The following is a 24,978-nucleotide window of genomic DNA, read 5'->3' on the forward strand; positions in this document are numbered from 1 at the left end:
GTTTCTGCTGTTTTTAAAATTGTTACAGACAAGGTGATAATTATGTAATGTGTCCATTTTTATGTTTGTTATGTCATGTGTTGCTGGCCACAGTATCTTTATCTTCTGATGACTTAACAGGGTACATAATTTTAAATTATCAAGTGATGATGATTCTTATCAATGAACTTAAATCATGGATCTTAATTCTGCCTCAGTATTTTAAAGTTCAATGGTGAATAGTATAAATTTTTAAAAGCATAACATGTGGATCACAGATCACCTCAGACAGAGTGCATTTTGAGGTCAAGTTTAAGGGACGATAGCCACAAAACTGCAATTTTTCATTCAGGTGAATCCCTGATTTTATATAAATGGTGGAAGTGGCTAGATCCTGGTTTGTAATTGTTTACAGCTTTCTTTCCTCGTAATCCCACACAAAAGTTCCACTTTAGTTGTAGCACCATCATCCAATGACTGGTTGATAGAAAGCTTTACCGCATTTTACTCCAGACAGGCAACTTTGCAGTTTTTAAATAGACCCTCCCTATTCTGATTTTCAACTACTGGTATCTACAAAAAATCTCAGCATATCTTGAGATTTATTGTATTATTAATCTTACGCACGTAGTAATAAAAACACTACTGAATACTGGGATTATTCTCCACAAGATGGCATTATCAGGATTTTCATGTAGACTGGTTTCATAGGTTTTGCCTAACATTTCACAAAGGTATCCCTGGGAATGTCAGGGAAGTCACACCTCAGGGTATGACTGTTTAGTCTGTGAGCATTTTAAGGAGCTGTAAAAGTATACTTCAGTGTCACCCAAAAAGTATGAACCAAAGTTTCTAATACTGAATGAAAAAGTCTTTCACGATTCACCACTGTAGTTTCTGTGGAGAAAAATGACACCAGCACAAATAGTAGCAAAACAATCATTTTAATAATAATATTAAAAAGAATTACACACATTCTTTAATTTATGGCCATTTCTGTACCACTATTAGTGGTACTATCAATAACACAGATAAGCAGCACACAGTAGCCTACTTTTTCACTACTATAACTATCAGTTGAGGTATTTGTTCTGAAGATGGCGCTCTGTTGTTGACATTCAGTCTACCCTTTATGACAACCATGGTATATTCTACCACTCAGAGACTTAATTATCACTTTAATACGCTAGTTAGATGTTAACACCTTTGGCTTTATTGGTAATTACAGAGATGCTTAAATTTTTGTGAACAAGTCATTGCATGGGATCAATATGTGAATGCAGCAAGATTCATTATCACACTTTGTATCTGCTTTCTAAATATCTGAACATGCACTCTCCGAGTATTTGAATAACTATCCATGCACTCGGTTTGTGGGTAAAACAACAGTGTCTTGGCTTTGGAAAAAGGAGATCTAACAACTCTTTTCTTCCTGCAAAAATAGACAGATAACCAGCTCAATGCCCAAAAAGGTACTATCTTTAATAAAAGAATCCATAATTCATGTTTCAAATATCTGCCATGCTATGTCAGTTACACTGTACCCTTGATGTTATAGTTTCAGTTTCAATATTTGGACTTGTCTCTGCATCTTAAGAAAATGACACAAACTGACTTTTTATCATAATCCAAGTCATCTGAACATGTTCAGTGCTGTGTTTACATAAATACTTCAGTTGTGAGTTACATGCAGAAGATAATGCCACTCTTTGAAAGTTTTGCCCTTTGAAGATTGATTTCATCAGAATCACAAACTGACTATGAGATAGATGCAGTGGAGTTCACCATTTGATATCTGGCATGTAAATAAGTAATGCTGACCTCACTTTGTTGCAGTTGAAATCTTTATATAACAAATCACAACATGATACTAATGCACTACATTACACATGTAATCTGCCAGGTCTTCTAAAGTTTCTAATGATGACAAAGCTACATTCTACAGTGGCAGTAGAGTCTCCCTCAGGTCAGCCAGCACCAAAGCAGCATATTTCACATAATCTCTGTAAGTTACCTTTTTGGTAAAAATTTATCTGTTGGTAAAATATCAGAAATTTTACAGCTACAAAACGTCAATCAGCAGCATATTGATTCATGTATGGCATGCAAACAGTAAAGTGAAATGCGTTTTCTATTTCATGAGTCCACATGAACTGCACTATATTCAATATCAAATTCTTGTCTATCTTATATTTGCATTGTAGGCGTGTTATGCTCTTCCCAGAGTATCAACACACTTCAGTTTGCCATCAGTGAAACAACACCATTGCTGAATTCATTTGAAAAATATCTAAATTATTTTGACTGTTGTTTCCGTTTTTCCAGTGTTTTTATTGACCTCTCTTTCATGTCCGACATGGATTCCTTCATGGCTTCTCTGAGCGTCTGGTCTTTCGGCGGAGCCTCGTCCATAACGCCTTTCTTCCGAAGGTAACGCACCATGAACGTGGTTCCACCCAGCGTGATCGTGTACCTCGCCGGAGTTGCTATTTTATACATGGCGTATGCAATCAGCAGGCCACTGGCTGTTGGCGTGTTAATTGCTGTGATGATGGATTCGCCGACTCCTATTTTAGCCAGGAACCTTTCAATAAGGGGCACCATGTCAACACCACTGTTGATGAAAAGGGAAAAAAAAAAAAAAACTGCAGTGTATACAAAGTACAGTGTAAAAATTAATTGAGGTCAAACTCATTGCAGTTTCCTGAACATAATATCCAATAATGACCCAGACAGATGGATTTCACTGTGAAACAGAGATGGGCAAAGGATTTTCTGAGTACAACTGTCTGCATAGTATTATTTCTATAATCATGAGAGCATAAAAATTGAAATATATCACAACTTTAGACATTGAAGAAAAACAGCAGTAACAACACCTCACATTGGTTTTACACTGATGATACTGACCAATAAGGTAAAGTAAAAATCACAATATTCTCTTTATTGTATGTTGGTATTCTTTTTCTAGATCATTTTGAATGAATGTATGAACATGTGTGACAACTTGATTATTTCTAGAATTAAAACTTTTTATCTGACTTCATTGTTGAACGGCTGCAGGTGTGAGAACATGATTGCACATGCAATATACTGTAAATGACTCAATGGCCAATGGCAGTCTTCTTTTCTTCTGATATCATCACAACAAATTCAGGAAAATGGAAAAAAAGCATTCTTAATACATGTACTTTAATTAATATTGTCAGAAATACCATGCCCAATGTGATTTGAATAATTTGATATTGTAATAAAGTTTAAAGCTTGTGACTGTACCATAGTAGTCAACATACAAACAGTTATTGACCAACATTTATGTATTCTTACCTCCTGGTCACTGTAAAATAGAAGGAGCTATACCAGACACAGGATGTGGCAATGTGGACAGGGATCATCACTTTACTATACTGCTTCAACAGAATCTTATACCTTTCCCATAAACTCAATTTCTGTAGTTCCTCACTGTCAAAATCAAGAGTTTCATCAATCTCTTGTTCTGCCTTGCTGTCAACAGCCTCGGCCTTGACATTCTCATCTTCAACAGAGTTCAATTTCTGGTCTGCTTCCGTTTTGCCGGAGTCTGTCTTTTTTTGATCATGTTCCTGTTCACTGACTTTGGATTCAGTCTTTGTGCTGAAATGCCTGCAGCTTACAAACGACGGACTCTTTGGATAACTGGGCAGCAGTGCTAACTTCCACTGTACGCCTTCCTGTAACAGGGCGAAGGAGTTGAAAGTGCTGCAATGGGATTCACAGCTTAGGTCGGGCACTGAGCTGACTTTTGTGAAGAAACTGATGCACCTGCATTTGTTGATATCTGGGAAATAACAAATAGGGGAATTTTTTCAGATTGTAGAACAGCACTACGTTTATAACAAAGTGGCAAGATATTCACTTTTCGTGACATCATTCCTGCTGCATTGTAAAAACTTCCCAACACAACTTAAAACTCAAACAGTATTATGTAAATATATTCTGATCGGCCAGGATGCTACTTATTGAGTCTGCACTATTTAATCATCGTTGAAACTTGTAAGAAAGCATGCAAACTTAAATATATATGACTATAGGACTCTTTCAGCTATTATTAAGTGCATCAATTATTATAATGTATGATGGCATTACAATGATGAGGATTAAAAAAAAAACGTTTAGAGTTGGGTCAGGTACATGTATATCCACGCCATCATGTACACAATGCCTATTTCAAGAGGCCAATTAATTCACATGTGAACCTAGCACATCCATGTCTCTTCTCTGTACACAGGTTCTGCTGTACAACTGATAAGAACTGGACAATATAAAGTTGACATCTCTTGAATGATATTGTTCAACGAATACTTTTGACAGGACTAACTATCATGTACAGGAAAAGGCCGATTCCTCTGATAAAACTACATTTTCCAAAGAATAATTCAGTTGCCAGAAATCTGCTGAATCATTGAATGCCAGAGGTCTCCTAACCACTCCTTGTACCATGGTCCCTTTGTGGAGGGACCATGGTTATACATGATGCTGAATGTAAATCCTTTGATGATATTTGCTTTAACTGGTCTAACACTAGAAGTTACCTCATCCAACTATTAATGTGTAACATTTACAAGTGTGACGCGTTAGAGTACTCACAGCAGATGAGATGACTATGCACATTTCATAAGTAAAATTGTGTGCTTTAAAGTATTTTGAGGTATTCATTTCTTGAGAGACGACGTTTTCAATTATTGTATATCTGCTTATGTGAGTGGCAATGGATGTAATAAATATGTAAAAATGTATTCATTGAACTCTGGTACACAGTCTTCACTTGTACAGAGGTTTTCCCTGTGTGATGGTGATTACTCAGATTAGATTACAATTTATAGGTACTGGTAAGTTAATATTTATGAATATTTTGTCATTTTTTTCTGGTAATTTTTCAAGGAACTTAACCAATAAATGTATATGAGAGAAGGAAAAGAGTGCTGGCACTTACGACATGCTGGCTGAGAATTGAGAGAATTGGGCCTATGATAAGACAAGGAATGGTTTACCAGGATGGATATAGATTCAAAATTGGAAATTCTATTCTATTTGGGATAGCTTCAAACTGGGAAAACAAATTGGACATTCCAAAATAGAATTTTCAATTTGTAATCACAAAATCCAAGTAAATTCCATTTTTTGTCATCTGCCATAATTGCCATACTGATGAAACGCCAAGCCCCCTTTCCTGGATGGTAAAGTCACCAGTCAAACGCCCTTCCACCTAGTGCCATTGTATACTCCTTGCAGTGAGATCAAATAGTAGTAGTACCAAAAATTAAATGATAAAGATCAGATTTGATCTGACCAAAGTGACCTATTAAAATTCATCTTTTCCAATTGGAATGCATTAAGTTTGCTGTGCTATCTTGGCACGTTACACACTGATAGCAGAGAGAAATTCGGTTATTATATCAACTCAGGTTACATAACTATCAAGTTTTGCACAAATCGTCGTGCACAAACAGTGTGTACATGTATGTGAGGCATTTCATCGTGCATCTATAATATAGCTACTTCTGCAGTACATGAAAGTAGTGAATAATGTGCACGATTATCAAAACTGGTCGTGCAGACAAGTTATACATGAACATGGCACGAAGCCATACAAAGACAGCAATACAGTGATACACACCTTGGGCGATATTGAAGAACCGTGTGGTGGTTGTTGGAGCCCTGGCCACGGCCACGCTGAGTCTGCGGAAAACCGCACTTGCCATGGCGGTTACTGACTCTTTGAATTAGATCGATTCCGCCTCCATCCGACATTTACGTATTTCTGAAAAGAATAGGTTCCATCATTGCTGAAGGGCTCAATATGACGAAACGTATTACAGCGGTTGCATTTCTCTCACACGTGAGAACCTTGATTTACGAAATGGCGTAATTTACATACAACTGCTGCGCAGACGTGATAAGTAGAACAAAGTCGCCAATTTTGGCCCTTTAACTTGCCTACAAATGATCAGATCGTGTCCATTCTCCTGGGTTTTATATGGTAGATATATGGTAGTAAGTCTATAAACAGTTTAAAACCAAAAGAAAGGCTTTGATTTTGAACAAAAAATTGAGCATGAATGTTAAACCATCATATGTCACAATGTGGCCACCATATTATCATTTTCTCGTGGTTAGAGGGTTTTAAACATAGCAACATCCAAAATGGCGGCCCTACAATGACGATAACCCCGACCAACTACAGTTGAGAAAGTCCCGTTTGGAACCCTGTAGGTAGGTATTATGTCGGGGTAAATGACAATTAAGTAGTTACAGATAACATCACTATTCAATCAGAAGTGCTGCTTTGCTTACTGGCAGGATAACCTTGTCGATGTTGAACATCAAAAAGACAGACAGGGGATATAGGACTGGGAGTGCAAGTTGACATGATACAGTTAGTACTGGCAAATTGACAATCAATAATACAGGCTACATTCACATAGCTGCTGTCTTATTTCTAGGCTGGTTATAGCACCGATTCTTCCAAGAACACTTCCCACATCTAAAAATTAATGTAACGTTCACTCAACCACCGATCACTCAACTCGTGATCAGTTATGGGTGCTTACCCCAAGATTTAAAAAAAAAAGGGGGGGGGGGGAGTGTCTTTGCTTTGCTACAGTGTTTACAAATAATGCTCCACTACACAGACCAATGGACTAGGTCATCAAGTTAAACAACAGTCCCACGTAAATCAAATTGTCAAATACATACATGTTATGTTTGTTATTATATTCTCAAATCATGTGAAAACAGTTAACCTTCAAAACAAATAATAACAAATAATAATTACATGATATTGATAAATTAAAGTAAGAATAAATTAAGATACATTGAACTTTTTCTTCCTGTACTTTAGTCATGAAAAAAACCTGTAAGTTCTTACACATCAACCAGGAACCTAAAGTATCTTATTTTAGAATAAAGTCAGCATCTTATTCAGACTAAATTAGTTTGTGAAACTGTTGTGTGAAGAAGAGAGTGTATCATTGTTGTTTTTCAGTCAAGCCTAAATAAAAAGTAATAAGTATATGATGATTTGTATAATATACCTAAGGGACATTGGATAGGTCATGAGAGAGTATTTTAGTCCTACTTTTTTGCATTTGTGGCAGAAAGAAAATGTCAAATTCTGGTTACATTCAGGGCTCGAAATTAACTTTTTTCCCTGGTAGTCCACTTGGGCTACCATTTTCTGAAGTTGGTAGCCCAGTGACATTGGCTGGTAGCCCATACACTTTTAGTGAAGGGATATCCTTTTTCGTTAAGCGGACGAGAAAAAGCTGTTTTTCAAGATTCTAACCATGAAGTGAATTTTCTAGTCATTTGATGTGAATATTGCACACCTTTAATACCTTAAGAAACAGGTACAACATGACAACGACACAACCTTCTCAGCACTTAGACATACTGTAGCAGAGCTAAAAATAGACCATGGGCTTTCTGTAGGGACCAGGCATAATTTCTATGTAATTGGGATTGATACATTATGATGAAAATGCGACGAAAATACATTTTCATTGACCATCGTTTCCTTTGCCTCTCATTCAAGTACGGCAGTTCAGATATAGAAACTTTGCTGCAAAGTTCCATCGCACGGTCGTCTTCATTGTTTGCGTTTAACAAAGTCATAGTCTGGCCTTCCTGTATCTAGCTGAGTTTGACTGCATTAGCTGGTCCCAAAGTGACAGACCGGACATGGCATGCCAAGTACTGACTGAATTTCAGGTCCCAGGCTTTGGTAGTCCGTGTGGGCTACCATTTCATGGATTTTAGTTGCCTCAGAGAAAAGTTGGTAGTCTGTGGACGCGGGACTACCGAAAATTTCGAGCCCTGACATTTATGGTATTCTTCAGAACGACTGACAAATCATTGATTTGAAAGGTTTTACTTGCTCATATGGTGGCTCAATTAATGTCTTCCGATTCAGTTGTTTTAATTTTCTGGCATTATTTCACAGGACTCAAGATCAGCAATGTCAGGGTGGGGTAGGAGGGCCACTGGCCGCATAGAGAGAACCCAGTTTGAAGACGATGAACTGTTAAAGTCACTGGAAGGCAGAGTGAACATTGATGTCAAGCCTGTAGAGTATGATCAGTGGTCAAGAACGGGTGTACAACAGTTGTTACAGAAACAGAGAAGTAAAAATCAACAGTCATCGACAAGCAGGACAGCTTCTGGTACGCATTCAATGCTTGTTAATATGTCCAATACCTACTATGTTTGATAAACTTTCAGCATTCAAAGTATATCAATACAGAATACCAATATTTCATTTCTCCATTTGGTGATCTGTGAGCTTTTGGTGCATTTGCAAAGCTTACATTGCTGTCATCCATTGTGGCCCAATGACTAAATATTTTCATTTTTACCACCATTGCAAGTGCATGATCAACAAGTAAAAATGTCTAGTTGATTTATCCTGAAATTTAACACACTTTACTTTGTTTGCCATTCTAAAGTTTGTTTTTGAGATTTTTCTAACAACAGAAATAGCCCAGGAAATATTCCAGACAAGGATTGTCTCTTTAATAATGGGCAGTTACAGGTTCTCAACAGGGATTTATATCATAAAGAATTTACAAACATATATAATTCCTGCATACATAGGTTACTACATATGTGCATATAAACAATATATCATTATACTACATGGGCTGTTGTTAAACATCCATGACTTTACCATATACCGTACGGTACATTTACTTTGTGCATGTTTAATTTTTTTTCTTTTTGCCAACCATTGAAGATGAGAAATCTTTTAAAAACATTGAAAAAGGTATCAGATTTAAGTTGTGATGTACACTTTTAGTTATTGTATCGTTCACTATTGTGCTATCATGTATGTCATTTTCACAAAGAACTCTGACAATCACACGCAAAAAAGAGACACGCAAATCTGCAAAAACGTTATTTTCTGTGTGATGATTGCTACTCTGCAGCTTTCCTCTCCTATTGAATCCTGCGTGTGACGCATTTCTTCCCATTGTCCTGTGTCTGATGCTGCCTCAAGCACTTTTTGTTGCATACTGTTTTGCATATTTGCACTCGTTTGTTTCAGCGGGCATAGTTTCATATTATCGGACACTTGCATAAAAATAGTGTTATTTTAAAAATTTTTTCAGTACAAAACAGTACGTAGTATCAAAAAGATGTCACCTGACACAGTGTAACATTGACACTAATCAAATCACTTTAGTTTGTGCAGTTTTATTAGTCCCCACGGACACCGTCCGGGGGGACTTATAGGTTTGGTCATGTCCGTGCGTGTGTGCGTGCGTCCGTGCGTCTGTGCGTGCGTGCGTCCGTGCGTCCGTCCGTCCGTTCACGCAGATATCTCAGAGATGCCTGAAGCGATTTCATTCAAACTTGGTACAAGGATTACTTTATATGTCATACAGATGCACGTCGATTCGTTTTGTGATACGATCCAATATGGCTGCCAGGCGGCCATTTTATTACGATTTTTTCATGTACAAAGCCATAATTCAGGCATGTTTCAACTGATTTTATTCAAAGTTGGTACAAGGACATTGACCAATGTCATAGATATGCACATTGATTCTTTTTGTGATACGATCCAATATGGCGGCCGTGCGGCCATTTTGTTACGATTTTTTCATGTACAGAGCCATAACTCAGGCACATCTCAACCAATTTCATTCAAAATTGGTACAAGGACATTGACCTATGTCATACATATGCACGTCAATTTGTTTTGTGATACGATCCAATATGGCCGCCAGGCGGCCATTTTATTATGATTTTTTCATGTACAGAGCCATAACTCAGGCATATCTCAACCGATTTTATTCAAACTTTGTATAAGGACATTGACCTATGTCATGCATATTCGTGTTGATTTGTTTTGTGATACAATTCAATATGGCCGCCAGGCAGCCATTTTATTTTGATTTTTTTTCATGTACAGAGCCATAACTCAGGCATGTTTCAAACGATTTTATTCAAAGTTGGTACAAGGACTTTGACCAATGTCATAGATATGCACATCAATTTGTTTTGTGATACGATTCAATATGGCCGCCAGGCAGCCATTTTATTTCGATTTTTTTCATGTACAGAGCCATAACTCAGGCATGTTCCAAACGATTTTATTCAAAGCTGGTACAAGGACATTGACCTATGTCCTTCATATGCACGTCAATTTGTTTTGTGATACGATCCAATATGGCCACCAGGTGGCCATTTTATTACGATTTTTTCATGTACAGAGCCATAACTCAGGCATGTTTCTACAGATTTTATTCAAGTTGGTACAAGGACATTGACCAATGTCACAGCTATGCACATCAATTTGTTTTGTGATACGATCCAATATGGCCGCCAGGCGGCTATTTTGTTACGATTTTTTCATGTACAGAGCCATAACTCAGGCATATCTCAACCAATTTCATTCAAAATTGGTACAAGGACATTGACCTATGTCATACATATGCACATCAATTTGTTTTGTGATACGATCCAATATGGCCACCAGGTGGCCATTTTATTACGATTTTTTCATGTACAGAGCCATAACTCAGGCATGTTTCTACAGATTTTATTCAAAGTTGGTACAAGGACATTGACCAATGTCATAGCTATGCACATCAATTTGTTTTGTGATACGATCCAATATGGCCGCCAGGCGGCTATTTTGTTACGATTTTTTCATGTACAGAGCCATAACTCAGGCATATCTCAACCAATTTCATTCAAAATTGGTACAAGGACATTGACCTATGTCCTACATATGCACGTCAATTTGTTTTGTGATACGATCCAATATGGCCGCCAGCAGGCGGCCAATTTATTACGATATTTTCATGTACAGAGCCATAACTCAGGCATTTTTCTACAGCTTTTATTCAAAGTTGGTACAAGGACATTGACCAATGTCATAGCTATACACATCAATTTGTTTTGTGATACGATCCAATATGGCCGCCGTGCGGCCATTTTGTTACGATTTTTTCATGTACAGAGCCATAACTCAGGCATATCTCAACCAATTTCATTCAAACTTGGTACAAGGACATTGACCTATGTCATACATATGCACATTGATTTGTTTTGTGATTCAATCCAATATGGCCACCATGTGGCCATTTTATTACGATTTTTTCATCTCCTGAACTACAACTCAGACATGTATCAAGCGAATTTATTCAAAAGTATTTTTATCACAGACCTAATGAAGAGGACTCTATCCTCTCTGAGGACCTGTAATCAAAGCACCCATTAACAAGTGGGGACTGTGTCATCAACGATGACTTGTATGTCATTATTTTTTGTAGTATCAATTCTCATAGATTCTCTGTAGATCCAATTTTAACTAACATTTATAGTATTAATATTTAACAAAAGCACTTTTTAGACTTTTTAGACGTAGTGATATGATGGTATTTGAAACTTTAAAACAATCAATAAGTCAACTCTTGCTTTTTTGCACAAAGAGCCACTAAGACAAGCTTAGCACGCTTTTGATTTTATTTTACCTTTTGCTCCTTCCTTGCACGTGATGCTTAAAGCGGCTTACAGAGTAACATTCCAGCTACCCCAAACCTCAACTTCAACATCAACCGCAAAGGCCACTGCTGCAACCACCACTGTTGCTGCTAACGCAACTGCAAAAGCTGCAACTCTCACAGACACTGCAAACGCTAAGACTCCGGCTGGCCTGCCGCAGGCTGGGCAAATACAATTAATTGTCTCCCGTCCCGGTGCAGCGTGCTCATCCAGTTGCCGACATCCCTGGAACAAGAAGGTGGTCAACTATGATGATGAGTACGAGAGGCAGCGACAGAAAGAGATTGCTGTGCTGCAGATACAAATCAAAGCTAGGAAGAAGTCTGTTGAAAATTACCGAGCCAGGCAAGAACAGCTGTATCCTTTTGAACAGTTCACATTGGTAGCTCTTTCAGATGTGTCATTTTTGAACACCATCCATACAGTCTTGAAGCATCTGCAAATAACAGGTCTTACTGAATACCTTGATTATCTATGTGCATAATGCTGCATCCCAAAGTTTTATATTATAAATTTCACAAATTGTAAAACTCTATCTCTGTTTGACCAGAGTAAGGAGTTCAGCTGCACAAATAGTAACTGATCTCTGATCAGTCCATCTTCTTGCCCTGCACAAAGCGCACCTGTACGTGTTTAATTTTGTAATCAGTCCCGCATGTGATATGAATCTTAGCCTCAGCTTTTGAAACTGGTATTGATTGAATCTCAGTTCCCAAAAATACATTTCTGCAGAAATGGGTGAACTGTTACTTTGTAGCGTATATTAACCCTTATAGCGCCAAAGTCAATTTTTGTTGCATTTATAAACTATACCTCTGTTGATTTTTTACAGATTTTTGCCAAATTTTTGATAAAAAACTCTAGCCAATATAATATGATATCCATTTGGTCCACAAATATAAAAAAAAAATTACTGAAAAATTCATAAAAATTGGCAAAATGTTGCACCAAAACTTTGATGGGAAAAGTTGCAGCACTCAAAGGGTCAAAAGCAAACACAAGGAATATGATGAAACTGTTATTGCTAAAGATATGTTTGTCCTTCTCAGTGATATTTGGTTGATCTGTGGTACTCCTAAGGTCAAGTGTTTCTTCAACTACCGAAGCTCCCTGCACAGAGCCATTTCCAGTCCACAGTAATGAAAATTTATGATTTAATTTGAGACTTTACAGTGTAGAGAAATTCCAATGACTGTTTTGGGCAAACAGTGGACAGGTAGCTTGGCTTTGATTTTCAACCTTTGTCAATGATTAGGGTGTTGTTACTTTACCTTGACTACTTGATCCTAGTATAAATGACAACATTGCTCTCAGGCAAGCCATAGAGACAGGAGAAAAGGGAACGGTGAGTGAAGCACCATTTTCTTTGAGTATTTCTATAAAGGAACAATATTGTCTCAGTATATTTATTTTATTGTACTTAGTTCTCCAAGCCATAGATCTCTAATATCTAGGATGTCTCTAATAAGTAATATCCAAGACATTGACAGCAAGGAGACACTGAGCAGTTTCATATGCTGAAAACTCAAGATCATGTCTTTGGCAGTGCTTTTGGTAAGCCCTTAGGGCAGTGCATTATGTGAAGTATTTTAACCCTCTCATTCCCATTACTGTATGCAGATGATCCAACTGTTGCATTGAGAATGATAGAATTAAACCTTTTGCTGCTATAGTTTGGTTTGTGCAAACCTTGAGACTGGTTTCCTTCCCACATCCACATTACTGTTATCTGTTTGTGTTGCGACATAAATATACTGAAAATGTGTGATTACATATTTGTAAATGCTATTCCATTGTTGTTTGATTCGTCTATACAGCATAAGGAAGTCAGGGATCTTTTGAAGAAATATGAAAGATTTAGGGTAAGTAGAGAAGTTTTCTTGGTGTTATGTTTAACAATGCTTGCCATAAGATGCACAACACAGGCACAGTTTGACAAAGAGTAAAATCTTTGGACATGTAGGAATGACATTGAACAACTGGTACACAGAATCAAAATTTGAAGTCTGTGTCATGCCTGTCTGCATTAATGCTGTATTGGCATTATGATTGCTGATTTGCAATTCTGTACACAATTCTTATATGGATGATGAAGATTGAAATTCAGTATATGATGATAATATTTTCATCAAAATGCATGTGATACCAAAATAATAACCATATTACTTGAAAAAACTCAGACAAGCAAATTTGCAATACCAAATAAATGCAAGAAGTTTCAAATGTGTACTGATACTGAGCTAGTGAATGAAATTCTTCTCAAAACAAAACTACATCAGATATTTTTCAGATACCCTGTATGATTTTGTAGATACTGATATGTCATATTTTTGCTGTCCCACAACATTCAAGAGTGGAAAACGTAACATAGTAAGTTTGCATGTGGTGGTACCAATGGTGCACAGTGTGATGTGCAACCGTTTGACCCTCTCCAGCATGTTGATACAGCCCAAAAGAAATTGTTTTATGATGTGTTTCAACTTCCCATTTTAACTTAATTTAAACCATCGTTATGCGAGTGCCAGAGTTTCTTTTGCATGTTTTACCATAATCTTGATATTGAAATGCTTAAAAAAATGACAGTTCTAACATTACTCTCCAGGAATTGCTCTGCCACTTTTCTGATTTGAGATGCATGTTTCATATCGAGAGCACCTACCGTAAATTGTCGAAGGTTTCTCCCATAAATACTTTCCCTATGTGCAATCATGGTAGGTGTAGGTGGTTCTTTTAATGTCTGTCATTTGAAGATTTTCCAAAGATTAAATTTGCTAAAACTGGTTCACAGGATTGTGAAATCTTCTGAAGGTAAATTTATTTTGTTTCAAATGAAGAACAAGAAATTCTGAATTCTAATCTGCCATTTCTTGTAATGTCCTGATTCACTTTGTGCCAGCAATCATTGCCCGACATTTCAGTACCCGCAAAATCTCTTAATCATATAGAGTTGGTAAGGCATTGACCTGTGAAGCTATTCCAGTCCAAGCTACAGAGGGCGCTTTCATTTGGACAAACATCTTGATTGTAAATAACTGACAAAAAAAAATTAAAAAAAAAAATAAAAAAAAGATCGTAAATAACTGGATAGCTTTATTATATGTTTGCAATTCAACATTTCATCATTGTATATTTTGTTTCCGCTTTCTGAAAAAATTAAGAAATCTCAGAATGACAGGCAATAATTCTTTTCCCTCTAAAGTTTTGATACTGAATTGACAAAAACAGCAAGATGATATGGAGCAATGCAGTACTGGAATTTTGGCAAGATAATCTTGTTAATCCTTTCACCACCATGGTTTGGCCCAAACCCATTGTTGTCAATGGCGATTATTTACATGTTTACAGGGATTGGGTGTGAACATAGACCTTCGAGAAAAACGGGACAGGCAACTGCTGAGGTTTCTTTGTGCGATCTATCTTGAAATATATTAAACTTTATTTACCAAGCGGTCCCCGAGAACAATACTTCGTACTTAACACTGAATCTCATTAACGATCAAACTGACGTTCTGAATATGTACACTTTGCTCTTGCATGGCACGTTCCGAGTAATGACACGGAGAATTTGAGGGTTTTTTTTGATACTAGTCATGGTTAATGTTCTGGTAACGATGAAGATCACATTTTGGATTCTAGCCGAAACCAACGGGAAAAAAACAGACGATAAAAACAGTGTACATTAACCATAGACGCTGCAGAAAACTCTTGCTAGGTATCGACAATATAAGTTTAAATTTCCTACCATAAAAATCTCTGATAACAACAAACATTTACAAGTTAGACAGCTTTACACTTCCCCAGTCCTGCGAAACGAAAATCTGACCTTTATTTCATCTCTCACGCAAAATTTGACGAAAATCAGGGAACATAAAAAATGACTACTCCATTGGAGCTCAAATACACTACCTCTAACATTTTGGTACTGTTGTAGCCTAAAGAAACACCAAAGTTCGGATAAACTACACATGTGTACATCCGCAAAGTACTAGAAAATATATTTGTAACACTGACTTTCGCTGTCAGGAGAAACTTTGCGATAAATCGGGACTCTCCAACGGTTGGTGAAGTCAGAAGCGGTAAGGTACACATGCATTTACACAAAGCTGAACGCTGTCCTCGTAAATTTGGCCGTTCACAGTTTTCAAACAACAACATTTCAGTAGTTAACATACATACTTTACCGAATCATGGAGCACTCCTCGCACAGAAAATATTCTGAGGGTTAAAAACTGCAAAAACGAGGGAAAATTCGGAGATACACGGACGATTGCGGAATGTAAACAACTCTGTGATGTCAACTGCTGTCAAGTCTGGAACTGCAGCGGTATGTGTTTCGGATTTCTATTCGAAACTTTGTCACTTTACAGCAACATACTAACATCCTGCAGACTTCTAGTTGCATCGAATCTGGCTACCAAAATGTAAAAAGTACTTTAAAACCATTTGCACGAATTCTTCTCAAAATAGTTGTAACACTTTTCTTTCTAAAAAGGGACTTGAAGGTAATCCGGAATAACTTGTAATCCGAAAACATTATTACCGTATACCCGCATGCACGTGTCTATGAACCGGACGTTGTGCAGTCGATCGGGTCCAGCTTCATTCGTTCCGTCCCGACCCATTAACACCTCTTAATTATTCCAAGATAGATCGCACGCTGCTAATCCCATAGACCCTTTGTTCTCTATCGCAGTTGCCTGTCCCTTTTCTCGAGGGTCTATGGTGTGAATAAGGTCAATCCTTTTAGCTTCCTACCCCTTGACTTGTGAGTTAATTATTCTGTTTGCTGTCTGCAGGGTGCTGTACAAAATTTGAATCATAAATTTGACAAAGAGAGAGAGACAGCCTTCAAAGCCTTGGATGAAGCAACAGAGAAAGTGGCGTCTGACCTTCACGGTGAGTCGCATCAGATTATATCAATAATTAATCAGTAATAGAGGTTTATACCCTGACTTTGAGTGCACTCTGTTTATTCATACCCTCTGTTTGTCTCAAAAGTGACACTGTTTTGAAAGCAATGACATCATGGGTATGATATGTGTATTGCTGTTCTTTACAGTTAATCAGCTGATATGGGTGAAGCTACTCCGTGAGCAAATTTGGAAATCCAAATAGTAACAATAGTTGTCAGAATCATCTACTGTAAAGACGTTCAAAAGGTCATGCATATTTCAGGACCCATATAGTGAATGTCACCGCATGAAAACTGATTAAAACGCTTGTAATGCTATTCAGATATTATCAATTTATATAGTGCATGATTTTAGGTCAATGGATATTCTCTGTTGATAGTGATGGATCACAAGTTGATTCACAGACTCCTGTGCTCTTTAGAACATTTAACATAAATCTATACATTCAAAGTATTTAGGAAACTGGGCACTAGATTCATGAGTTGCTGATGTCATGACTTTCTATAATGAACAGACAGCTCTTCATTCTTTCTCAGAAATATTTAATGACCAAAAAAAAACCCATCCCTCCAGTAGTGTTGTTTAAGTTTCGAAGTCATCGGATAGTGTTGTCTTGTATGTGTTTTTCTTATTTGTGCAACTGCGAATCTTAACACTTGATATCTTGGCACAGGTTTACAAAGTGAGGTTGAAAGACTGGATGAAGTCCTGGAGAAGCAGCAGGCAGAATTGAAAATACTCCGTAGTTACAAAGACAAAGAGTATCCAGTCAAAGCAATGAAGATTGATGAACTACAGAAACAGATTGAGAGGCTAGCCGTGGTCAATGAGGTATCTAACAAACTAATTCTGTTTTGTGATCCTTCCATCCCTACTTGATAGTGTGTAGGTCCAAGCTTTCCTTATTAAGACAGTAAGAGCAGACCCTAACATTATTCTGAAAGGGTTACACTGCATAGTTCTTGCTATGTAGTGTGCATTTTCAGAGCTTACAGAATCTGTGACAGTTGTGTTTGGGTTTGTCGTAAAGTTTACAATATGTGGAAGGTTCCACTAAAGCAGGGGGCAGAAGTAATAAGAGTATGCATGTGTTGGGTGTTGCTTTACCCTGCCACCCCTGTATCATTCAGTGGAGAAGTCCAACTATGCTGCCAAAAACAACAGGATGGTAGTAAAATTTGTTGGTCCAAAGGTTAAACTACAGGCTAAAGCATGGAGCTTGGGAATGAGTAGGTTGGTGTTTGGCTCCCTGCTATCTGCATTCCCAGAAGTGGATAGTGAAACACGTATTAAAAACGGTTGTACTGAATCCACACTTGTACATCAGGATGTTGGAAAGATGATATCTGCAGAACAAGGAGAGCCTTGTCTCAACATGTGTACGTGGTCCAACAAACGTATTGGCAGACATACAAAGTGGGGTCATAAGAGTTCAAAGGTCGCATGTCTCGGTACATGTACATAAATAAATACTCCAAAATCCAAAATAAGTGACTGCACTGCATAGTTACAACTCTGTTTACTCTAGACTTGCATTGCTATATTACTATCTAGTGCTTGAAATGAAATATATGATTGCTGATAGGCTTTTCAACAGAAACAAATTACAGACAGCTGTCCAAAGTGAACTGTTCACCTTCAGCTTTTCCCATGACAAAATTTAAATTTTCTTTCATCAGGATGAAATGAATGAACTTGAAAGCATCATACTCATTGAGAAGGAGAAATTTGCCAAGGCTGATAGGGACCTTGAGCACCATATCAAGTCAGAGGTGACTGAAAAGGCCATCGGCGCCATGCATGAAACGCTGAAGGATATGGCTCTGCAGAATATGGTGATGAAGAAGGTGGGTGGTTAGTTAGAGGTCAGAGGTCAACAATCACATGATGGATGAGCATTACCCGGATATCCTGGCAGTTAGATGTTTTCAGTTTCAACAAATACTCCTCATAAACTGCAAGGAAAGACTGTTCACTCTTATTTTGGAATACGTAAAATAGAATTTAAAAGTCTGAATGAGCACTTCAGCCAAAGAAAATTAATTTCATGCTTTTTGTAGGGATCAGTACAGTACATGTATTTAGGTTCATGTTGTGTTAGCTTGGTGTACAGTTGATTTAGTGCCATCTTCAACATTGGTATTACAGCAGGCAAATATTTCAAATATTTCAGGCTTGCATTTACGAATGATATGCCAGTGTGAAGCTTATTGCATACACATATATTACAGAACTGTAATTTTGTTTTAGTAAAAATCCTCAAATTTTCCAGAGTCACTTTTCAAAATTAATGACAAATGACACAAAAGCTCTGACAATAGTGAATGCGTATTTTGTACCATGCTTCCATATTTCTCTTGGGAGTAATTAACTCTCAGAGAGAGACTGAAACTTAGGTACTGTATTGTACTGTAATATTCTGCTCCTTTCTGCTCACCGAATATTATCAGTAGTTGTATCGGGCGATCATAGAATTACTTCTGTCATTATGCAAATAAATGGAAATATTTACTTTGCTGTCACTGTTCAGTATAGTACATGTAATACAACTGTTACAATGATGTGAAAAACATTGGCCAAGTTGCACAATAGAATTGCATAAAACATGGTGAAAGCTGGGAAGAAAGTTTAGTGGCATATATTCAAGCTACGATATGGTGTATTACTAGGATCAGTGGTCTGAAAGTATCAATTAACACTGAATACGATTACCTTTGCCCCTTGTACAACATATGCTTGTGTAGAAACCATTTTTTTTTCCTGAAATTGAGTGGAACTGTTCAAACCAGCATATGGTTTTGTACCATATGGTAATTTGTCAAATCTTTGAATGTAGAAGATTTCATTGTGCTTTTTGAAAGCTGAATGAGATTGGTAAATATGGTCTTGCCAACACCTCCACAAATGATCTATACAATTAAATTCACTGTCAAGAGACTCCATTCAAAGCCAACATGATTTATAAATACAGAAGAGTATGAACATTCTTCCCTAACAACACACATTTTCAGACAGCTTCCCTAAATTTTGCAATGGGGAAGAACTTGAATAGATCACAATGTGTAAATTTGAGGAAAACCTATAAAAATTATCAGCGTACCGCATACTTTCCTGTTTCTAGGAAATCGAAGAGCATAAGAAGAAGATGGTTGAATTGCAAGAAACAAACAGGCAACTGGAGGAAGAAGTAAAATCGTTGTTGGCTGATCCTAAAACTGATATCCGACGACAGGTTTATCCTCATTTGTACCCAAGAGAACCCAAGTAAGCGCTCATATATGTTGCATTTTGCATGATGCGATTTGAAACAGAATATTTCTATACTTTTGATCAAACTTCTCTCAAGGAAACTTTAAACTATACATCCTCATAATCAAGGATAGCAATCAGCGGTCACCTAGTGCGTTGCAAATTTTGGGGCTAGAGAACCAAATGACTTGAAACTGACTGTTATTTGAAATTCAAAATGGCTTATATACCTTGTTTTAATTCTATGGAGAAACACTAAATTTTCAATTTTCACAAAAAAATGGTCAAAACTTCATTGACTCCATGGGCTTCAGAATGAGCTCACACTATTTGTTGACCAGCAGTGTCTGAGAGACTGAATATCTGTCTGTGAGGCAAATTCTACCTTAGAGCTATGGAAACAGATTAATAAGAGTAAGACTGATACATTGATTCACCAAAGTCTTGACACGTGAAGATGCAATTCGCAAAGCTGAGGTAACAGAATAGCATCACACATAGAAAATATGCGTAAACTTTTATTCTTGTTGGTAAGTGTACATTTCAAGAAAGTACCCAACTGCAAAGGTCATGTCAGAGGTCAGTTAATGGAGATAGAGATATACCATACACCATGTAGGAATGTTAGAATTCTAATATAATGTATCATCATCATGTTGTATTTACAAGCAAATAAATACTATTATTAACTATAAAATTTAATGTGTTTTTTTATTTGGGAGGTGCTAGGTATAGTTAGACGTCTGATACTGTCGTTAACGAGGATTTTTTTCCATACTTTACAGATGCACTCCAGACATGGACGTTGTGCTTGATATACCGACGCAGGAGTGGTTGCCAATATGAAAATTAGAAAAGCCAAGAAAGGCAGAAAGAAAACTGCTCTTTATTTTTATATGATTGAAAAAAGAAATATTTCTCTGATGTACATATTATTTATGGACAATTTGGGTACTTCATATCGTACATTTCAGAGCCATCCACGCCATGAACAATTCCATGCCGTCCATATTGTGTAGATAATACATTTCATAGCCGTCCCACTTTCATTCTCCATCCACATCCCATGATATTTTATGTGCTAATATTAGATCATGTTATATTCAATGAAAAAAATGCTCCGAGCCAAATTTGTAAATTACTTACAAGCTATCATGGAAAAATTTGATACAAAATTGAACATATTTTGTAAATATTTTATAACTTGTTAATAATCAAGGAAAAAAAAATTTAAGTTTCTGTGTAGGTTGATATTTGTATAGAAAAGCATTAATTCAGCCTGTACATTACTCCAATTTTTACATACCCATTTTTGAAGTGGTCGATTTACGTTTTCTGTCATGTATTTGTGAGGATGCTTTAACCCTTTCACCATCATGGTTTAGCCCAAAGCCATTGTAATAAATGGTGAGTGTGGACCCGTTTACAGGGAATTGGGGTGAACAGGTTAAACAAAGCAACCATTGTTGTGTACTCAATAAATAATATCAATAAAAAAAAGGTATCTTCTAAATGCCAGATTATTACTGTGCTTTTGTGTTTTTTAAAGCTAACATTCCCTATTAAAAGCAATCACGTACAGTAGACTATGCTCACACCTGTGTTACCTGTGCAGCAACCTGAATAGATTAATCAAAATGAAACTGGTTTATAGACAGTATGACAGATCTGTTTATCAATGTCATGTCACTGAGTTCTAATACGTCTGGATATTGTGTGTATCCATGAGATTTGATCAATTTACACAATACATGTCGCGATGTAATCATTCAGAGTCTCAACTGATGTCTTTGGATGCATTTGAAGAAAGGATAAGAATTAACATGTTCAAGGGCAGTACACTTGTTGTCGTGCTTGACTGGAAGAAAGCAATTTTGACCTTTCAAGATCACACATTCTCAGAACTTTTGAAGTCAAGTTGAAATATTTACCCATACTGAAGGGAAATGTTTTCTTGTGACAGGCATGTATGCTGGTTTGATCTATTTTAACTGTAAGGTCAGATCTGCAACGGTTGAAATGGTATCAGAGAAGACAGCCAAATGATAAGTATTGGAAAACAGAACTTGTACTACATAGAAAAGTTTGGAATATCTTGTGAGTCCTTACATCCATGTATACCATCTGTATGTCCACAGATTGTAATAAATGAAAGCAGCCACACTCACACAGAATGATATATTACCCTTTGCAGGCGAGCACAGTAGATCATAGGCCAAGGCCACTGCGTCTATCGTAGCGGTATGGTTTGAAGAGATGCAACATTTAACGCTTGTTGTGTACAGAGCTATGTTCATTCTGCAGTACACTGGAGACAAATACCAGTCCATATACCAGTCACATTGCGTGACCTTTACAATCGAAACTTCCAATAACATGATAAATCACCACTGATGTCCATAGCTTTGCCGCTTTATGTTCAGATGTATTTATATCTGAACAATATTTACTTACACACTGACAAAACAAGGCGTGGTTCTATGAAAGGGTACTGACACTGGTAAAAATTTCCACAACACAATGTTTTCGTATTAGATCATCTTAACGTCATCAGTTCCATCTTTTGAGCCAAATCTCTGTCATTACTTTTTAATTTGAAATGCAAGAGTATTTTAAAAGTGGAAGACACACACAATATAAGCTAGAACACTGCACCATGATACTTGTATACTCCATTTGAAATAGAAAGTGATTGCTGTAACTATGACGCAAGGCCCAATCAATGCAGGCATCTCATTGGTATGTGCGTGTTGCTGATATATCCAAGGTCTCTCAGGAATTCTGTTTCCTCTTTGTAGCATAGATAGGGCTGGAGATCCTGTATACATGAATGCAGTCACTACATTCATTTTGACAGAGGTCTTCCTTGTGTTCTGTGTTTAAGATCCTATCTGGTAATTTCATGATTGTCTCAGCTTTTATGTTACTGAACATGGTAATATCCATTAATCCGTAGATGTGTGTGGATAACATTTGAATGACCTCAAGAGGGTAATAATATCACCTCAAATGTGAAATTGTTTCAATTTTGTCCAACGCAAAATTTCAATTATTCTGTTTTTAATAGAATTCAGAAATAGGGTTGTAGTAATCATGTGAATAACACCAATATTTGAAATTCAAAATGGCGGCCATTCCCTGCGTTCATCATGAAAGAAAGTAGTCATTGTCTGTTTTAACTGCATACGAGTCAATATTGATTTTTAATATTCAAAAATTCAAGATGTTAGAAGTTAATTTTGCCTACATAAGCTAGTGAAAAGGAAATAATTGCAAGATTTTCATTTTTTGAAAATCTTGTCCTGTGTGGGCAGATTTGCTGTAATCTTAAAAGAATTGCATTAAATCTGCAATTCAATTTACTGAATACGATCTAATATTTTCAAAAATGTAATAATATATGTTTCCATCTAGATATTCCACTCTGGTACTGGACTCGTTCTCCACCAAGAAGACTGTATATTCCACCCGGGTTTGTAATGACTTGCGTTTTACTGCCTTTTATGAGATGTGGTTGATTTACAACGTGACACAATGGAACCGTGTCAGACAAAAGTAGTCTTGTTGTGGTACACTCAAATGTGAATGCTGTGACCAGACCAGTTTTCCGTATGTTGTAGAAGTTCCAAGGAATACACAACAAATGTTCATTGGATTTGATGATTACAGGAGACATGTTTCATTTCAAATGAAAGCTATGTATATGCAGTTTCTTTGTCTGGAACGTAATGTACTTGAACACTAGTGTTGAACACGACTTTATCTTCTAAAAGCACGATTGTGAAAGACCATAAAACCAGACCACACACCTAATCAGCATAATCAAAGGGCCAAATGTATATCAAGGAACTGCTGCTCTACATATTTACAGCATTTGTGATAGGTCATGTGATTACAAATGAGATAATATGGGACGCAGTGTCAGGACTCAAATTCCAGGAAAAGTGGTCGGAGCGCATTCGTCATTCTCTCAGTAAAATATATTTACTCAGCACACGGCAGGTGCAGACAATGTCCCCAATAAGCATACACATTTAAAATCACATCCTCCATTGCAGAACTTGGGTGCATGTCCACATGGAAAACCTAATTCAAGTTTACTTTCTGGGGAAAAAAAATGCAAAGTGAAAGTAGACTGTTGCAGAGTCTCTCAGTGCTGATGTAACAAATATTTCTTTGTCTGGCTCAGCATGACGCAAAGCTTTCAAACAGCTAACTAACATTTTGAATATGGGTATTTTACAAATGGGTTGGCAAAAATAACCAGTCCCTTTTCTGCTGAATTTTACCATTTAGATTTGTCTACATACCATGATTGTGTATTTTTTTGTTTCGTATATGACGAAGAGACATCAGACACGGAGCCTTTGGAAGCAGCCACAGAACAGCCAGCACAATAATGTAATGTTTTACTTATCACATTTTATTCTGTCACAACTTTTGTATGCAAACAAGTGCCACTGAAATGGCACTCCAAGACCAAACCTACATACAAATTAATTCACACTTCCACAAAAAGGTCGAAGGAAGGTCCGAATTTACACAGTAAAGATGTAAAAGTCAAAACTAAACACAATGCACACACTAATATTTCTGGGTTAATAATGGTCGGGACAGAACTGCGGTAAAAACCCAAAAAGGTGACTAGCAGCATATATCTTTTATAATTAGAATTTATTTTTCCCGTTTTTTTGTCATTGCAGATAGGTCATCCCTGAAGGTGCAACTGAAGATGAGACTTTGGTTTGAATGATAAAACATTTAGAATGAAGATTTATTTTACACTGCTGGTTACTTTTTCCATTCATTCTTGTCATAATCCCATTTCGATGCGATGCCTTCAATGGGCTGGTTGTGCATCCTGATCATGTATTCTCGCTGTTTCTGTTGCCATTCTTCGTTTAACGTGTGTGGTGGAGGGGGTAGAACTGAAACAAAAGACAGAACATAGTGTTGTTAGCACGGAACAAATTCACCTTAAACTCAATTTCCATATCCAAATTGAGTAAAAACGGACTGCCCCCTCACAAGATTATCATGGATGGAAAGGTTTTCAAATATTTGATAGGCTGCCCAAAATAAGTGCATACTGGGAGTTTATTTTGCTACTGTGTGGTTCAAAATTGACTTGGATGCATCTGAACCAAAATTTTGTACAATTTGAAAAAAGAAAACTTAAATTTAACCTACGATGTTGATATTGAATACTGAGAGCATAATTTCACGTCCCTTTCTCTGATCTAATCTATCCCCTTCATTGCTGTTTTCTAAGCATACGTTGAATAGA

At 36.9% G+C, this 24,978-nt stretch overlaps 3 protein-coding genes across 5 annotated transcripts in view; 1 reads left to right on the forward strand and 2 right to left on the reverse strand.

The window, feature by feature from the left end:
* Positions 1 to 904: 904 nt before the first annotated feature.
* On the reverse strand, positions 905 to 5,930 carry LOC139147971 (uncharacterized protein C18orf19 homolog A-like). Its single transcript, XM_070719225.1, has 3 exons — positions 5,636 to 5,930; positions 3,307 to 3,796; positions 905 to 2,593 (listed from the first exon to the last, which is right to left on the reverse strand). Exons 1-3 carry the CDS (start codon positions 5,718 to 5,720, stop codon positions 2,275 to 2,277), a joined length of 894 nt encoding a protein of 297 aa, XP_070575326.1. The 5' UTR covers positions 5,721 to 5,930; the 3' UTR covers positions 905 to 2,274.
* A 172-nt stretch (positions 5,931 to 6,102) lies between these two features.
* LOC139147969 (uncharacterized protein C20orf96-like) lies at positions 6,103 to 21,211 on the forward strand. Of its 3 annotated transcripts, XM_070719222.1 has the most exons (11): positions 6,103 to 6,231; positions 7,961 to 8,180; positions 8,750 to 8,779; positions 11,532 to 11,886; positions 12,820 to 12,874; positions 13,347 to 13,391; positions 16,326 to 16,425; positions 17,116 to 17,273; positions 18,122 to 18,289; positions 19,564 to 19,706; positions 20,477 to 21,211. In XM_070719222.1, exons 2-11 carry the CDS (start codon positions 7,976 to 7,978, stop codon positions 20,535 to 20,537), a joined length of 1,320 nt encoding a protein of 439 aa, XP_070575323.1. In that variant the 5' UTR covers positions 6,103 to 6,231; positions 7,961 to 7,975; the 3' UTR covers positions 20,538 to 21,211. The 3 variants fall into 3 exon arrangements, with proteins under 3 accessions (XP_070575323.1, XP_070575324.1, XP_070575325.1); XM_070719223.1 differs by lacking the exon at positions 8,750 to 8,779; XM_070719224.1 differs by lacking the exon at positions 8,750 to 8,779 and having other exon boundaries at positions 11,730 to 11,886.
* A 2,882-nt stretch (positions 21,212 to 24,093) lies between these two features.
* The window catches only part of LOC139147972 (cytochrome c oxidase subunit 4 isoform 1, mitochondrial-like), a 3,183-nt gene continuing 2,298 nt past the window's right edge, over positions 24,094 to 24,978 (reverse strand). The window contains exon 4 of the mRNA XM_070719226.1: positions 24,094 to 24,619. Within this exon, the coding sequence (XP_070575327.1) occupies positions 24,483 to 24,619 (137 nt within the window). The 3' untranslated portion in view covers positions 24,094 to 24,482. The remainder of the gene's footprint in view (positions 24,620 to 24,978) is intronic.

The sequence above is a fragment of the Ptychodera flava genome, chromosome 13, assembly GCF_041260155.1.
Source record: "Ptychodera flava strain L36383 chromosome 13, AS_Pfla_20210202, whole genome shotgun sequence".
Taxonomy (NCBI): Eukaryota; Metazoa; Hemichordata; class Enteropneusta; family Ptychoderidae; genus Ptychodera; species Ptychodera flava.

Excerpts from the sequence above, each read along its gene's own strand:
- LOC139147971 (XM_070719225.1), bottom strand. The coding sequence starts at position 5,720 with ATGGCAAGTGCGGTTTTCCGCAGACTCAGCGTGGCCGTGGCCAGGGCT. Across the intron at positions 3,797-5,635 it reads GTTCTTCAATATCGCCCAAG|ATATCAACAAATGCAGGTGC; the intron begins GTGTGTATCACT and ends GTTATTTCCCAG. Across the intron at positions 2,594-3,306 it reads TATTTTACAGTGACCAGGAG|TGGTGTTGACATGGTGCCCC; the intron begins GTAAGAATACAT and ends TTTCATCAACAG.
- LOC139147969 (XM_070719222.1), top strand. The coding sequence starts at position 7,976 with ATGTCAGGGTGGGGTAGGAGGGCCACTGGCCGCATAGAGAGAACCCAG. Across the intron at positions 8,181-8,749 it reads GACAAGCAGGACAGCTTCTG|ATGAGAAATCTTTTAAAAAC; the intron begins GTACGCATTCAA and ends CAACCATTGAAG. Across the intron at positions 17,274-18,121 it reads GGCTAGCCGTGGTCAATGAG|GATGAAATGAATGAACTTGA; the intron begins GTATCTAACAAA and ends TTCTTTCATCAG.